This window comes from Chinchilla lanigera, unplaced genomic scaffold (assembly GCF_000276665.1).
Source record: "Chinchilla lanigera isolate Chin_1 unplaced genomic scaffold, ChiLan1.0 scaffold00016, whole genome shotgun sequence".
NCBI lineage: Eukaryota > Metazoa > Chordata > Mammalia > Rodentia > Chinchillidae > Chinchilla > Chinchilla lanigera.
In genome coordinates, this window is record NW_004955417.1 from 3,101,778 (window position 1) to 3,117,217 (window position 15,440).

A 15,440-nucleotide genomic window follows, 5' to 3' on the forward strand; every position below is an offset into this window, starting at 1 on the left:
AGTTTCCGTGTTGTTGAGAATTTTTAGTATGCGTTAATTTGTTATTTTATATTTTTCATTAACTTGCTATTATTTTACTTGTTGGAGTACTGGTAGTTCTTTTGATTGTACTGTGTACTTTTCTTTCCAGTAACAGAGTTGCCTTGTAACTTCAGTGCTATTGGTCTTCTTACTGTTTTGCTCTCCTTATTCTCCATTATCAGGACTGAATATTGATAGTGATAATAGCAGTTAGCATTTATTGTATGGATATTAAGTGCCAGACACTGTTCTGCACGTTTTGCTTCCATTAACTTAATTCTCACCATAGCTCTTTGAAATAGATATTGTTATTTCCATATACAACTGAAAAAGTAGAGATAATAAGTTGGGTAACTTTTCTAAGTTCACATAATTTTTTTTTTCAGTCCCTAGTTGAACAGCTGGACCAAGAGAGAGAAATGAGGTGGAAAGCTGAACAAGCTGAAAAGAAACTTATAGATTACATTGATGAACTGCATAAACAAGCAAGTGAAAAGAAAGACGTTCATAGCCTGGCTATTCTTACCACAGATAGGTAGGTAAGGTGAAAGCATATACAATAACTTTAAAGCGGGGCTGGGGATTTAGCTCAGCGGCAAAGCACCTGCCTGGCAAGTGCAAGGTCGTGAGTTCGGTTCCCGGTACCAGAGAAAAAAAAAAAAAAAAAGTTAAAAAAAAAAAATAACTTTAAAGCATAAAGAATATTGAACTATAATACATTAGTTGAAATTAGCTGTAATGTGATAAAAATGTGATGTTTATTTGATTGGAAGATAATAGTGCTTTGTTAACTTGTTATAAAAGAAATGGGTACATTTATTTGATCCCTTAAGCTGAGAAGTATCAGTACGATAAGTAAAAAGCAAGAAGAATAAAGCAGAGGTTGGCAAACTTTTCTGTAAAGTCCAGGTTTTGGCAAATTTTTTCTTAGCCTTTCGGGATCCTTTTAATCTCTTGTCACATACTCATTTTCTGCAATGGGCTTTGGTACCACATTGCTCAGGTTTCTCAATTCTGTTCTTATTTTTTCTTCTTTGTCTCCTATTTTTTTTTTGTATTATGTTCTTTAATATGTCTGTTTTCTATCCTGTCAATTACGGTTATTTTTTCTGTTTTCTGTAATTGTAAAGTTATGCTTTTTCAAATTATTATAGGATTTTTCCATGGAGTTCTGTTGGTTTTTGTTTCTTACCCTTGAAGATACAGTAGGTTTCTAGATTTGGTACTTGGCACAGGTAAGGTTTGAAGGTTGTGGTTCCATTTCTGTACAGTGGATAATTGCCATCATAAAACCTCATTTGAATGGAAAGTTGATATATACAGCTCTCTGCCTAGTGCCATTTATTTTAAGCATTTACTGAAAAAGTTTGACGCAGATGTAGTATTTTCTATCCCTTTCTTTACCCATCTCTCTCATCTGGTAAACCTATTAGATAAGGAAAATTACAGTACCTAATATGTACCTTATGAGAACCTCTGTAATTGTGCCATTAAGTTGTGATCCATAATGCTATCACTAGTCCCACCACCATCACCTACCTTCCTGTCTGTATGAATTAGTAAGATTTCCTGTTGCTGGGACAGAATACCTTGCACCACAGTTTAAAAGAGAGGTTTATTTTGGTTCATGGTTTCAGAGGGGTTAGTTCATGATCAGCAGGCTCTAAGCAGAAATGGCATGGTAGAAGGGCCTAGCAGAGGAAAGCTGCTGAACCTGTGGCAACTAGGAAGCAGAGAAAGAAGGAAAAGCCATAGATATACTCTCCAGGGGGCTGGGGATTTAGCTCAGCGGCAAAAGCGCCTGCCTGGCAAGCGCAAGGTCGTGTGTTCGGTTCCTGGTACCGGAGAAAAACCAAAAAAAAAAAAAAAAAAAAACAAAATCCAAAACTCTCCAGTGATCCACGTGGTCCAACCAGGCCCCACCTTCTAATAACAAAGTTATAAAGGATTAATCCACTGATGCTATGTCTGAGGCTGCTCAACACATTTCATTTTATTTGAAAGCATTCTGTCATAATTTCTTTTCCTTATGAATATCTGTCTGCTCTACTCATGTTTCCTTGAAAATACTCATTGTTCTCTTGAAAAATCAGCCTCAGTCTTTTCTGATTCTATTTTTATTTAAACTCATGATTATCTGTTTGTGATGATATCTTCACCAATCTTGATATTCCTATATGTGGCTTGGTACGGACTCTATATCATTTTTACCTTTTGTTTGTTTAGTAGTTTTGCTGTGATATAGTAAAGTATACATAAAATAAACCCTGTTAATTTTTGTAGACATTTTCTTTAAGGCACAATGTTAGTTTCATGGATGGGGGAAAGGTATATATTGCTTTTAGACTATTTTTTACTGTCATGTGTGTTTGAAATATACTTCAAAGCCTCCTCTCTGCTGTAAACATTAACACAGTAGTTTTTTATCCTTTTATATGTGTAATGTACTTAATCCCATATATAATTTCTGCTTTAGACTAAAGGAGGTTATTTTTAAGGAGAGAAATTCTAAGGCACAGCTTGAAGTTATGGTTCACAAACTTCAAAGTGAAATTAAAAAACTAACTGTTGAATTAATGAAAGCAAGAGATCAACAGGAAGATCATCTTAGACACTTAAGAACCCTGGAAAAAGCTTTAGAAAAAATGCAGACACAAAAAAGACAGCAGCAAGCAGCACAGGTATTTTTCTCCTTAACGTATCAGCGGTGTGGGTTAGCACATTTATTGCATCTGTCCTGAAACAGATTAATACTGTATAGTGAGGCTGAAGAGTATTTTAACTATTTACAAAAATTAAATTATGTAACAGTTTTTGTAGCCCATTGAATTATGTCTAAATTAAGGCTACCAGTGCTTACACAAAGCAGTTGTTAAGTGCTGGTGGAAAAATTGCAGGTAATTAAACACATATTTTCAGAGCTAGTTTTTGAAAGTACCTGGAATGCTTGAAAGAATTTCCTTTTCATGCTATGTGAGTAGAAATTCCCAACATAATCTGTGATGCAGTTCAGCAGTAACTAATGCCAATATATGTGGTACTTCAATGGCTATACTTTTTGTAACTGAAGCATTGCTTATTTAATTTTGAAAATCAACTTAATCGCTAGGTCTGGTCATTTATAAGGCACTATTTTTATAATAACTGACATTAAAATAGAAACAGGGAGTTTATTATCTAGGTATTATAATTATGTACACTTTACGCAGATAAGACTTATCCAAGAGGTGGAACTCAAAGCTGCAGCTGCTGATAGAGAAATAAACTTACTTCGAACTTCTCTTCACCAAGAAAAGGAGCAAGTGCAGCAACTTCACGAACTGCTGGCATTGAAAGAGCAGGAGCACAAGTAAATGAAAGATATATTAGAAAAATATTCCTATTTAGTAATACAGAAAGCTTCTGGGTTTTCCCTTGTAGAGAAAGTAATAGAAAGAGATAGCTTCTGGGTTTTCCCCTAACATTAAAGGACAGTAATTATCAGTGAAGCCTGACAAAATTAGCTCATGGAAAATGCCATGGTTATGTGTGTATTAGAATCAGTCCTGTAATAAGAACTACTAGCTAAAAAGCAAATAGATGTTTATTATTGTCTATTTATTATAGATGTTGATGGTTTACTATTGCCATTTGAGGTATAGCTTATAATGCACTTCTTTGCATTTCTCCAAATCCACTCAAAAGTTAATATTTGTATATAGAGACAACTGTTTTGATTGACCTCTAGGTATCTACTTGTTAATCAGTGTTATTCTTCTGAAACAGGAATCAATAAGCTTTTTCTGTACAGGACCATAAAGAAAATACACACAAATAAAAGTTTGTATTTTCTTCTGTACCTACCTATGCCAGATTTCTGTGTTTGAAAGTGAGGAACTGATTTGGAATTAACATTAGGGGAAATAAAATACTAAGAACTATTTAAGGACCTTTAAAGTTTTCCCCTTGGTGAACATCTTTTGACTTGTATTTGTTTTTCATTCTAGGAATGAACTTGAAACAAGGGAGTATTTTAGTGAGGCTGAGTTCCAGGATGCCTTAGCTAAGGAGATAGCCAAAGAAGAGAAAAAGCATGAGCAAGAAAGAAAAGAATACCAAGAGAAAATTGATGTGTTAAACCAGCAGTATTTGGATTTAGAACATGAATTCCGTATTGCTTTAACTGTTGAAGCCAGAAGATTTAAAGATGTAAGTCCTTAAACCCTGCTTCCTCATATAAATAATAGCTACTTTTCTTGCTATTAGGAACAACTAAGATTATAAGTGGTAAAGTAAAGAGAGTACTGGAATAGACCTAAGGAATCTGAATTCTCCCATTACTATGGAGCAGTGTTTGGCAAAACTAAAGATCACAGGCCTGCCTTTTTTTTTTTTTTTAACTAAGTGTTACTGGAAAGGAGCCCTGCCCATTTGTTTACATATTATCTGTGACTGCTTTTATATTGGAAAACCAAAGTTGAATATTTCCAGTAAAGATTGTATGGCCTGGCCTGGAAAACCCCAGGTTACAGTTTGGCAGTCCCTGTTGTAGAACAGTCTTGCTTCTAAGGCCACTCTCACCAGGTATACTCTAGATCCCATTTTCTCTTCCCTCCTTAAGGATATGGCTTCAGCAAGTCTTCCCTTTCACTCTGTTATATCAGCAGTTTTTCCCTCTGTATCAAACCATTCCCTTCAGCATGTAGATGATACTGTCATTTCTCTCTTAAGAAAACTCTTTTGACCCCATTTGGCTACCTCCTTGTTTCTCTTGTCATTTACAACAGAACTTCTCAAACACGTATGTCTGCCATTACTGATTTCTTCTCTACCCTCTAATCTGCTCTAATCAGGCTTTTATTTATACTACTCTACGATCGCTGCTATAGTGAAAGCTGCCAGTAATATCCACACTGGACATCATGAATTTAGTCCTCATCTGATTTGACCTCAGAGTAGTTTTTGATCTCTCTGTTGATCTCAATCCCCCATCATTCCTCTTTCGGTTACCAGCAAACTTTACTTCTTGGTTTCCTTGGCGTTCTGTTATTTCACTTACTTTCCATTTCTCTTATTGTTGTCTTGTTTTCACCAAAGTTTTATTTATGAAGCCCTTTTTCTGTATACAATCTATTGATAAATTCTTTTACCATCATTTTTTATCTCCGGCTTAGACCTTTTTTCTGAATTCTAAACTTACATGTTTAAGCACCTATTTAACATCTCTACCTCCTAACCACTGTCTTTTCCCCCAAACTTACTACTCTGTCTTCCCATCTCAGTTAATGATACCTCCTATCTTCCACACGCTTAGACTCCATTAGAATTACTGTGGACTCCCATTTTTCTGACACTTCATACCTGGGGCCTCAAGAGATTGTGTCCTCACTATTGAAAAAATATTTATGGTCATTTCTTAACCATCTCTTTTACTGCCACTGTGGTATAATTCACATTATCTTTCACCTGTATTATTTTAAGAACTTTTTAATAGATCTTCATACTTCTATCATGTCCCCCATTTCTGTTTATTCTGACTACAGCATCTGAAATGTTCTATTAAAGTACAAATAAGATCATACAGTGGCCCTCCTCAAAGACCTCTACTGTCCCTTCATTTTAATCAGTTTACCCTCAAAGTTATTCAGAATTAAAACCCTCTATAATCTATCCCTAAAGGTGACTCCCAGGAAGTTAACTTTTAAACTGTTGGTATAAATACTTCTTTCATATCCTACCGTTCTTCCCTTTATCCATGCAACCCCAGTGGCACTAGCCTTTGTGCTTTTCATCCAACGTACCGTGCACATTCCAGTCTAGAACACTTGCCCAGCATGTTTGTGTAGCTTCCTTTCTTACTTCCTTCAAGTCATTGCTCTAGTGTTGTTTTCTTAGCGATTGTACTATTTGAAATTGAACTTTCCTCTCTTCGTAGTTCATATCCCTCTAACCTTTTTTTCTCTGGCACATAATACCTAACAATAAGTATAATAAGCTATATATTATTATACCCAAGTAGAATATAATCTTTACAAAGGCAGAGATTTTAATGTATGTTATTCATTAATATATTCCATTACATGGAAAATGGCTGACATACAATAGGCCCTTAGTAAATACTTGTCAAATCAATGAATTCTAGCTTTGTGTCCACTAATTCCCTGGATAACGGGGCAAATGGATAATATCCCCAGGTCCGTGTTTCTTCGTCTAGAAATTAGTAGGTTGAAACAAATTATCTGCGATTTTTTTGTTGTTGTTTATTGCTAAAACTCTGATTCTAGAAATGAAAGATGTAAACTATTCCAGAAGAAAATGTTTCTAATTATTTGGAGAACTACCATTTAGAATATAATTTTGAAATACAGGTTAAAGAAGGTTTTGAAAATGTTGCAACTGAGTTAGCGAAGAGCAAACATGCTCTTGTTTGGGCTCAAAGAAAAGAAAATGAGTCTTCTTCCTTAATTAAAGATCTAACCTGCATGGTAAAGGAACAAAAATCAAAACTAGCAGAAGTTTCCAAACTGAAACGGGAAACAGCAGCAAATTTACAGGTAAGACTTTCTAACGTTAGATTTTCTTTTTATCTTTTTTTTGTTTGTTATGATTTTAGGGAGTATACAAAATGAACTTTTGAATGGTACTAATTATATATTGTGTATGAGAAAATTACAATTGAGAGAAAACTTATGATTTTACAGATTTACATTAAAATAGTTCTTAAGTAGGCCAGATGTGGTAGTGCATACCTATAAGTCCAGCACTCAGGAGGTTGGGGCAGGAGGATTGCTATGAGTTTTAGGCCAGCCTGGGCTACAAAGTGATTTCAGAGCCAACTCTGAACTGCACAGGGAAACCCTGTCTCCAAAAAAGAAAAAAAAGTTTTTAAGTAAAATACGTGAATTTTAAGAAACATGTTAAATAGGGGCTGCTTGTATACAGATACAACAAAAACTGAAAAGGTGATACTCAAAAGACTTGAAATTTGGGAAACATTTGGATTGCTGATACTGTTTGTAGGGGTAATGGTGGTGGTTTTTAGACATACTTAGATATGTCTTTATTGTTGTCTCAGTTTTAGACATTTTTGCTATTTTCTACAAGGTAATTCCCAGGAAGTTAACTTTTAAACTATTGGTATAAATACTTCTTGAGAAATTTGTAGTATTACAGATATAGTTCATCTTTTACCATTTTAGAGTAAAATTAATAGTGTTCAAAGGAGGGGCACCTATTGACTTTTTTTATTTCATGACCCTGTATGTATCATTAGTTAATTAAAATTTTGATATAAAACATTTACTTTGTGTTTGCTTAAATAACATTTTCTTGTAAAATGCAAAAATGAAAAATAGAGAAGCACTTAATATAATAATTATTTTGCTTTTTTTTTCTAATTTTGGGGGGGCTATACAGAACCAGATCAACACTCTTGAGATTTTGATTGAAGATGACAAGGAGAAGAGTATTCAAATAGAACTTCTCAAGCATGAAAAAGACCAGCTTATTTCTGAGCTAGCAGCCAAGGACTCACTAATTTATGGTTTAAGGACAGAAAGAACAGTATGGGGACATGAGCTGGCACAACAGGGTAAAACTCTCAAATTTTCAATGGAAATAGCCATTCTTAGAAAGAAATAAATCTGGGTATTGGAGTGAAAAAGACAAAACTACCTAGAAATACCAAGAAAAAAAATGACTCTGTCTAGAAGAATAAATAGACATTTGCCAGCCAAACAGGAAAGAATGCCTCTTAGGAAAAGGGATAGAGTTTACTACACCAATTAAGAAGTTATACCTTTAAGGGCTGAGAATGTAGTTCACTGAGAGAGGCCTTGTTTAGCATGCACAAACCTGAATTCAGTCTTCCATATTGCCAAAAAAAAGGTTATAGCTTAGATATTTTTAATATAAATTTTTATAAAGATATTTACTCAAATATTTATCATTTCTTTGTGTAAACATTCAAAATGCTTTAGCTGATATATGTTACTGTTTTGTTGCCAATATAATTGGACCACTTGTTCATATTATTAATACTATTGTGCATGCAGAAATGTAAAATAGTACATAAGTGAAAATTACTTTAAGTTTAGGTAAACCATTGGTCTCATTCTTTTTCCAATCACTATAAAATAATAAATAACACACTTCATGACATTGTAGATACCTTAAAAATTATGAATATCTAGATGTTGATTTTAACAAGCCATTTCTCATTTATCTATTTTCTGGAGGAATTTTTTTTTTTTTTTAATCTTGTGTTAGAATTCTTGAAAGATTTTGTTTGATTGCCATGACATGAATTAAATATTACATGTCTAAAGTACATGTTCTTGATAGTATTTGTGATTTTAGGTATTTAGAAAGCTTTCTTCTTTCTTTTTCTTTTCCTTTTTCTTTTGGTCTCCCATCTCTTCTTCATAGAAGTGCATTATATGCCTTGGTTTCTTTTTTTAACCATGCACCATAAATTAGATTTTCATACAATACAAAACTTAAGTTTCTAACTGATCGTGTTTGTTTCTTAGGACCATGTCTGGCTCAAAATCATGGAAAATTAGAGGCCCAAATTGAAAGTTTATGTAGAGAGAATGATTCTCTGAGAAGAGCAAATGAAAGTGAGAGTGATGCATTAAGAATAAAGAGCAAAATTATAGAAGACCAAACTGAAAGTATTAGAAAATTAAAAGATGTAAGTTTGAAATTTTTTTTCTGGAAAAGAGTAAATGGCATGTTTGAAAATCTAGGGAGGTCAAAGTATTGAAAAAGTAGTGTCTCAGTGATCCCCAACTGCTGTAGAATTTAATATAGAAAGTCATGTATTTCCTTTTATAATATTTATCCCTGTACTCTCAAAATGTTATTAGAGATTTATTAACTTAAATTTTATTTAAAAATTTTATGTAAGATTTTATAGCTTTTGAAATAACTAGAACCATTCAGGGTCAATAAGCAAAATTCACGCTCTTGTTTAAAATATCCTTTTAAATGTTAATTTATTAAACCATATCTAATTAATCAAAATGAAATGTTTAAGGTTAACAGAAATGAATATTTTTTTCTAAAAGCTTCTACAAGAAAAAGATGAACAAATCAAAATATTACAAGAAAAGATCACTGAAGTAGAAAAATGTACTCAACAACAACTCGAAGAAAAATCTTTACAGCTGGATAATATAATAGAAAAACTGGAAAAGCACAATGAAAGAAAGGAAAAATTGAAACACCATTTGAAATCAAAGGAATTAGAACTTGAAGAAATAAGAAAAGCTTACAGGTATTTTACAATACTTTCCACAAAGAAGAAAAATGTGACTTAATAATTTCATATAACTAATTTACTTTTAAAATTACTTTTTATATTAGTACACTTAATCAGAAATGGCATGATAAAGGAGAACTTTTAAGTCATCTTGAAACACAAGTAAAAGAAGTGAAAGAAAAATTTGAAAACAAGGAAAGGAAACTTAAAGCAGAAAGGGACAAAAGTATTGAACTACAAAAGTAAGTATGAAGTCCTAAAGGATATGAGATCTTTAAACATAAATGTTGAATTGCGATGGGTGAAATACATAAATAAGTACCACAAGTATATGGGACAAGCCAGGAGTGGTGGTGCATACCTATAATCCCAATGCTCAGGAGGCAGAGGCAGGAGGATCACCATGATCCTCCTTCAAGGCCTTCCTGAACTACATAGCGAGATCCTATCTCCAAAATACAAAAAAAAATGTGAGTGTGGGACATATTGCCAAGAACTTTATTTCCTGTTTCCATTCCATCTATAAAATTAAAATAGTAATAGTTCTCACCTTTGTTAGATAAAAAATTCACATTTATATGCATAGTGTATATTTATAAATCTATATGTTATATGAATTAAATAATTTGTAGAATAGTGCTTCACACATAGTAATTGCCTTTTGCTTTTCTTATATGATTGTTTTAAAACTGTTTGAGTGAAAGTAGCTAATGATATATTTGGTGAGCTCCTTAAGAGGCAGGAGCAAATTCACGTAGCGGTCAGCCTATACAAGTTAAAGATGAGAGCTGAGTTTTAAAGACAAACTGCCATTCTTGTGTGCATTCTATAAGTACTCAAGAAAATATAAACTTTTACTTTGTTGTATGTATAGTCCTGTTAAAATACTTTATAAAATTATAAAAAATTGCTTGAAAATAAGTAAGATAGTTTAATGATCAGTTCTCATGTTAAGGCACAGAGTGGTAAGCCAGGTGTGGTGGCACATACCCATCATCCTGCCACTCAGAAGGCTGAAACAGGACCATCAACACAAATTTGAAGCCAGCCTAGACTACCTAGAGAGACACTGTCTCAAAAAATAACAACAAAAAGATATAGTAGTATCAGTCACATGACCTATGGATATATTCCCTCTTCTACCCCCCATAAAACCCCTCATACACACATCTTCCACACATGTGGGTTTTTGGTTTTGTTTCGTTTTTTAAAGGGATGCCGTTGAAAAGCTTCATAGTATGGATGATGCCTTTAAAAAACAAGTAGATGCAATTATTGAAGCTCATCAAGCTGAAATAGTACAACTGGCAAGTGAAAAGCAGAAATGCATTGATTCTGCAAATTTAAAGGTATTGTAAATAAAATTCACTAATAATAATTATTAATTGGTTATACTTAAGTACATTAGATCTTTGGAAATTACAAAGAAGAGGGAAGGCCAGTGTGATTTTATGACCTAATAGATGTGAGAGATGTTGCAAAACTATCCTGAAACCAGGCTTGTTGATACTTAGATTAGTGTGGAACATAATTCTAATAAAGCCAGAATTGTAAGTTTGATCCTAGTGTGCACATTCTCTATGATCTCTGGGTAAATATTTTAATTATCTCTAACAGATCTCAAATGTAAATGCCTTTGTTTAGACATAAGTGAAGTATGAATTTGAATCTATTAAATAAAATCCATAAAAATGTTCTCATCATAAAGTTCTCAAAGAGTTCTTTATTACTAAGTTACGAGACTAATGTTGACAAATGAGTGAGTTTCAGGTAATGCGAGATCAAAGGCAATATCTGAATCACCTATGAAGCCTTTTTTATAATATACATGCATGAGCTGGGGATTTAGCTCAGCGGCGCAGCGCCTGCGTGGCAAGCACAAGGTCATGAGTTCGATTCCTGGTACGGGGGGGGGGGGGGGGGGGAACAACTGATATAATATACATGCATGAGTTACCCCCTAAAGATTTGCATACCTGGATCAAATACAAGTATTTTTAAAATTCCACAGTTGATTCTGGTATGACCCCTCTTGAAATCCAGTAGATTTAGGCATAGTTGTGAATCTGTTTTTCCTTGATTTTGAAGTGGCAGTAAGAAACTAAGGTGTCTAAGACAGATATTCTTAATGTGCAACTGGAAAAAATTAGCAACAAAAAGGGAAAGTAGTGCTACATGTAAAATGTGAAGTGCTGGGTTGAAGTAAAATTACCTTCAGAACTCTGTGTAGAAAGAATGAAGAACACTTTAGAAGTAATCACAATGAATAAAGAAGTATTAACTTCCCCCAGAATTACTTGAATTTCAAGTCAATAGATATTTCATGTATTTATTTAATATCTACCAAGTGTTTAACAGGAGTGCATCAGGTTATACAAAACAAAGTTGTAAGATGAGGCCCATAACAAAAAGGAAAATACTGAGTTCAGGGTTAGCCCTCCTGCCAACATGGAATAATTTTGAAGGGAAGACTTCGTTAAAGAGTTAGAGAATGGAACCAGAATTTAAATGTGATAATCCGGTATTTAAGGGCACAGAGGGGCATCACACAGAGGTGACAGTTTAAAGTAGAAATCATAGTTTTCTAAGCAAAAAAGAGCTTCAGAAACTTGTATTAGGGATTAGAAAGAATAAAGTAAGTAGAAAAGGATAGTCATATTGGTGATGTTGAGGAGTTTGTAGGCAAGAGATTTTTAAGCCAACGTTAAAAGTGCAAATGCAGGGATCCTAAGGGAACATAAATCATACAGGGATCTCTCAAAAATATGATAATGTGTAACCACAACAGCACCATTAGAAATGCACAAGAGCTGGGCATGGTGGTGTATACTGTAATCCCATCTTCTCTAGAGGCTGAGGCAGGAAGATGGCAAGTTGGAGGCCAGCCTGGGCAATTTAGCAAGACTTTCTCAAAAGATGTGGCTTAGCACTCCTGGGGTTCAATTCTCAGTGCAAGAAAGGAGAGGAGGGATGCAGTAAGGAGTACATCAGAGAGAAAGTAAATATTTTAAAGTTTTGAAAATCTGTAAAGATATTGATGTGAAAGATAAAACTGTTTCTATACAGCAAAGGAGAGTAGAAAGATTGTCAGAAAAATGAGTTTCTTTCTTCAGTATGGTACCTAAAAGTTGCACAACCTTAAGCAGATTTTCTAAGCTTTAAAACAGAGTTAAAGTATACTGTCCTTTTGGTTAATATACATGAAAATACCTTGTACTCTGTATAAATGCTGCTTTCTCTATTAGCATTTGCTCGTTATATTTCACTGATCTTACTGCATTAAATGAATCATAAATCACAAAATGCCTAAGAATAAACTGTTGATTTTTTTCTTTCAGAATTCATTAAAAAATACATTGTACTGGTAAACTGAAATTGATATTTACATATTGATTCAGGTTCATCGAGTTGAAGAAGAAATGCGTGAACTTCTGGAAGAAACATGCAAGAACAAAAAAGCAATGGAAGAAAAAATAAAACAACTTGCTTGTGCTCTAAATGAGATTCAGCAAGAAATGTAATCATTCTAAGAACAAATTTAATTGAAATGCACCAGCAGACCTCTTGTAAAAATGATTAAATACTGTAACAGTAGTAACTGATGTGACTTTGAAATGTCTTTTTCTATACATTTCATATTGAGTATATTTTAAAAGACTTTTGATCAAGTATTGTATATGCAGGTTTTATAATAAATTGATAATTATGTATATTAGAAAAAAACGTATCATAATACCTAGACTTAGAACACTTTTTTGTTTTTGTGTTATACATTGTTTGGTAATTACACATTTGCTTACTGATTTGTAAACAAAGATTAGTGTTTTGCCTATGAGGGCAAGTATTTTAATCGTTGTTAACCTTATTGTGTTTTGAAGAACTAATTATATTTATTGGTTGTCCTTTAGCTGATGTAGCTCTCCATTCTTTTAAAGCGCTTATAAGATGTAGAGAAAAAAATATTTGAAGTCTGTATGATAAAAGATGTGGCATTTTTAAGAAAGCACATGTAGACATTCCACATCACTCATAATTATCCCTTTTTTATAATACCTATGACATTTCATTAAAGATTACATTTAAGGTCTTATAAATAATTGTCTGTTCCAGAAAAAAAGCACTACTGTTTTGGTTTTTTCTTTTTTAACTATCCTCCTGCCTCAGCCTCCTGAATGCTGGGATTACAGATATGTGCCACCCCGCCCGGCTCAAGAAACACTACTGTTTCCTTCTCCCTTTTCATTATAGTATATGAAGAAAATTCTTATTTCACAATGGAAACACTCATTTCATATTAGATCATCTTTTGCCATTTTACTTTTGTCACCTCTTAATGCTGTGTATGTAAAATGGGAATCTGGGTACTGTCCACCCCCTGCTATTTCTGAGAGGAAAAAAATGTGATACCTCCTCCCACCCCCACCCAGGGCCTCATTCACACTCGGCAAGCACTCCTCCACTGAGCTACACACATCCCAGCCTTTTTTAACTTGTAACAATAATAAGCTAAGTTTTAAAAGTAAGTGAAATAAAAATTTAAATGCTTCTTAAAACAGTCCTTTCATTGTAGGCAGGGTGTGGTGGCACATCCCTGTAATCTCAGCAGCTAGAAGGCTCAGACGGGAGGGTCACTGTGAGTTCAAGGCCAGCCTGGACTACACAGTGAGACCCTGTCTCAAAAAATTATAATTTCATTGTAAGTACGCTTCATACTAAAATCTGTGAAACATCAAGATAAACAAAAAGAATCGTGTCTAGACATGTTATAGCTGTTGGGAAACTTGACAAAATCTTGAAGAGATTAAGAAAATACTCATTTTACAGAAGAACAACAGTACAACAGCTGACTCCTCCTCAGAAACGGTACAAGCCTGAAGTCAGTGGATGATGTACTATACTTGCAAAGGAATTGCTGACCAAAAATTCTCCATCTGACAAAACTCTTTTTTGTTTTTTAGACAGGGTCTTGCTGTGTAGTTTAGACTGGCCTGGATTCACTATGTAGCCTCTCAAGTACGGGATTACAGGCTTGCACCACCATGTCTGGCCAAACTATTCTTTAAATTCAAACTAAAGACACTCCTAGAAAATATATTGCTAGCCAGTGTGCTTTAAGAAAATTGTTAAGGAAAATCCTAAAGACTGAAATTATACCAGATCCACTGGAAGAAAACTTTTTTTTTCATGGTGAAACCTGGACACAAAGGGAGGTCGGTGGCACCTAATATGTTTGTATTCACTTGGTGTTAGGCACTACGCAAGCTTTATTTGGATGGTATCATTTCATCACCCTCTGTGAGGTAGGTATCAGAAAAGTGAAGTGTGGAAAGCCAAGGGTCTCACCAAGGTCTGCCTAGTCTTCCCACCTCCTGTAGGGAAGGGATAGAGATGAAATCTAGAGACTGGAAATCGCTTTTTGACTTGCTGGTCCAGGAAGAAATTAAGCATTAGAAAATGGCAACTGTGGGTAAATGTATATATAAAAGACTAATTTTGATTGGAAGACAGCAGTAACTATAATTAATTTATACAATATATATGACATGTAAATTTGGAGGAAGGAAATGCAGCTATATTGCAGCATAATTTACGTAGATTTTTTTCATATTAGTATTAAGTGAATGACGTACGTTGAATTAAATGTATGTTATAGTCATCAGCATAGCCTCTAAGGAAATAACAAAAAGTGTGTTTAAAAAAATCAACAGTGGAGATACTGTTTATAGAATGGCCACACAGGTTTGCAGACCTGCTTGCTAACAGAACAAGCATAACTGGTAAAACAACTAATTTAGAAATTGCCTAGTGGCATATAGCAAATGAAGAAACAATTATTCAACAAAAACTTAAATCTCATGAGAAAAGGCCTGTGATGGTGAACCAAGAACCTCTCCCTTCCTGACCTTCATCTCAGCCTGATGGAAGCTGCACACTATATGGTTATGGCCAAAAAGCTATGGTTACCTATCCTTCTGCTCCCAGTCAAGAGATACAGCATCTCACCAGGATGGGCAATTTGTCAAGGTCCTCATCCCTTTCAAATCAGGCTAAGTTCCTGGTGATGGCAACCAGAAATTTCTTTTATCCTTTTCTCAGATATAAGGCAGAAGTTCCATCTACCCTGGGAAGAACAGGCCCAAAATACTGGCATCCCAGTTACCAATGCCCTGGTTCA

General features: G+C 34.2%; 1 protein-coding gene across 5 annotated transcripts in view; it reads left to right on the forward strand.

Annotated features, from left to right (window-relative positions):
• The window catches only part of Lrrcc1 (leucine rich repeat and coiled-coil centrosomal protein 1), a 32,316-nt gene extending 18,957 nt beyond the window's left edge, over nt 1–13,359 (forward strand). For 3 of the 5 annotated variants that reach the window (XM_005381735.2, XM_013512797.1, XM_005381738.2), the window contains exons 9-19: nt 408–556; nt 2,498–2,702; nt 3,231–3,370; nt 4,008–4,209; nt 6,369–6,554; nt 7,417–7,591; nt 8,532–8,695; nt 9,072–9,280; nt 9,370–9,507; nt 10,479–10,614; nt 12,664–13,359. In XM_005381735.2, coding sequence (XP_005381792.1) covers nt 408–556; nt 2,498–2,702; nt 3,231–3,370; nt 4,008–4,209; nt 6,369–6,554; nt 7,417–7,591; nt 8,532–8,695; nt 9,072–9,280; nt 9,370–9,507; nt 10,479–10,614; nt 12,664–12,786 — 1,827 coding nt within the window. In that variant the 3' untranslated portion in view covers nt 12,787–13,359. Of the gene's footprint in view, nt 1–407; nt 557–2,497; nt 2,703–3,230; nt 3,371–4,007; nt 4,210–6,368; nt 6,555–7,416; nt 7,592–8,531; nt 8,696–9,071; nt 9,281–9,369; nt 9,508–10,478; nt 10,615–12,603 lie in introns of all 5 variants that reach the window. The other 2 variants (XM_005381737.2, XM_013512798.1) reach the window with 2 other exon arrangements.
• The last annotated feature ends 2,081 nt before the right edge of the window (nt 13,360–15,440 follow it).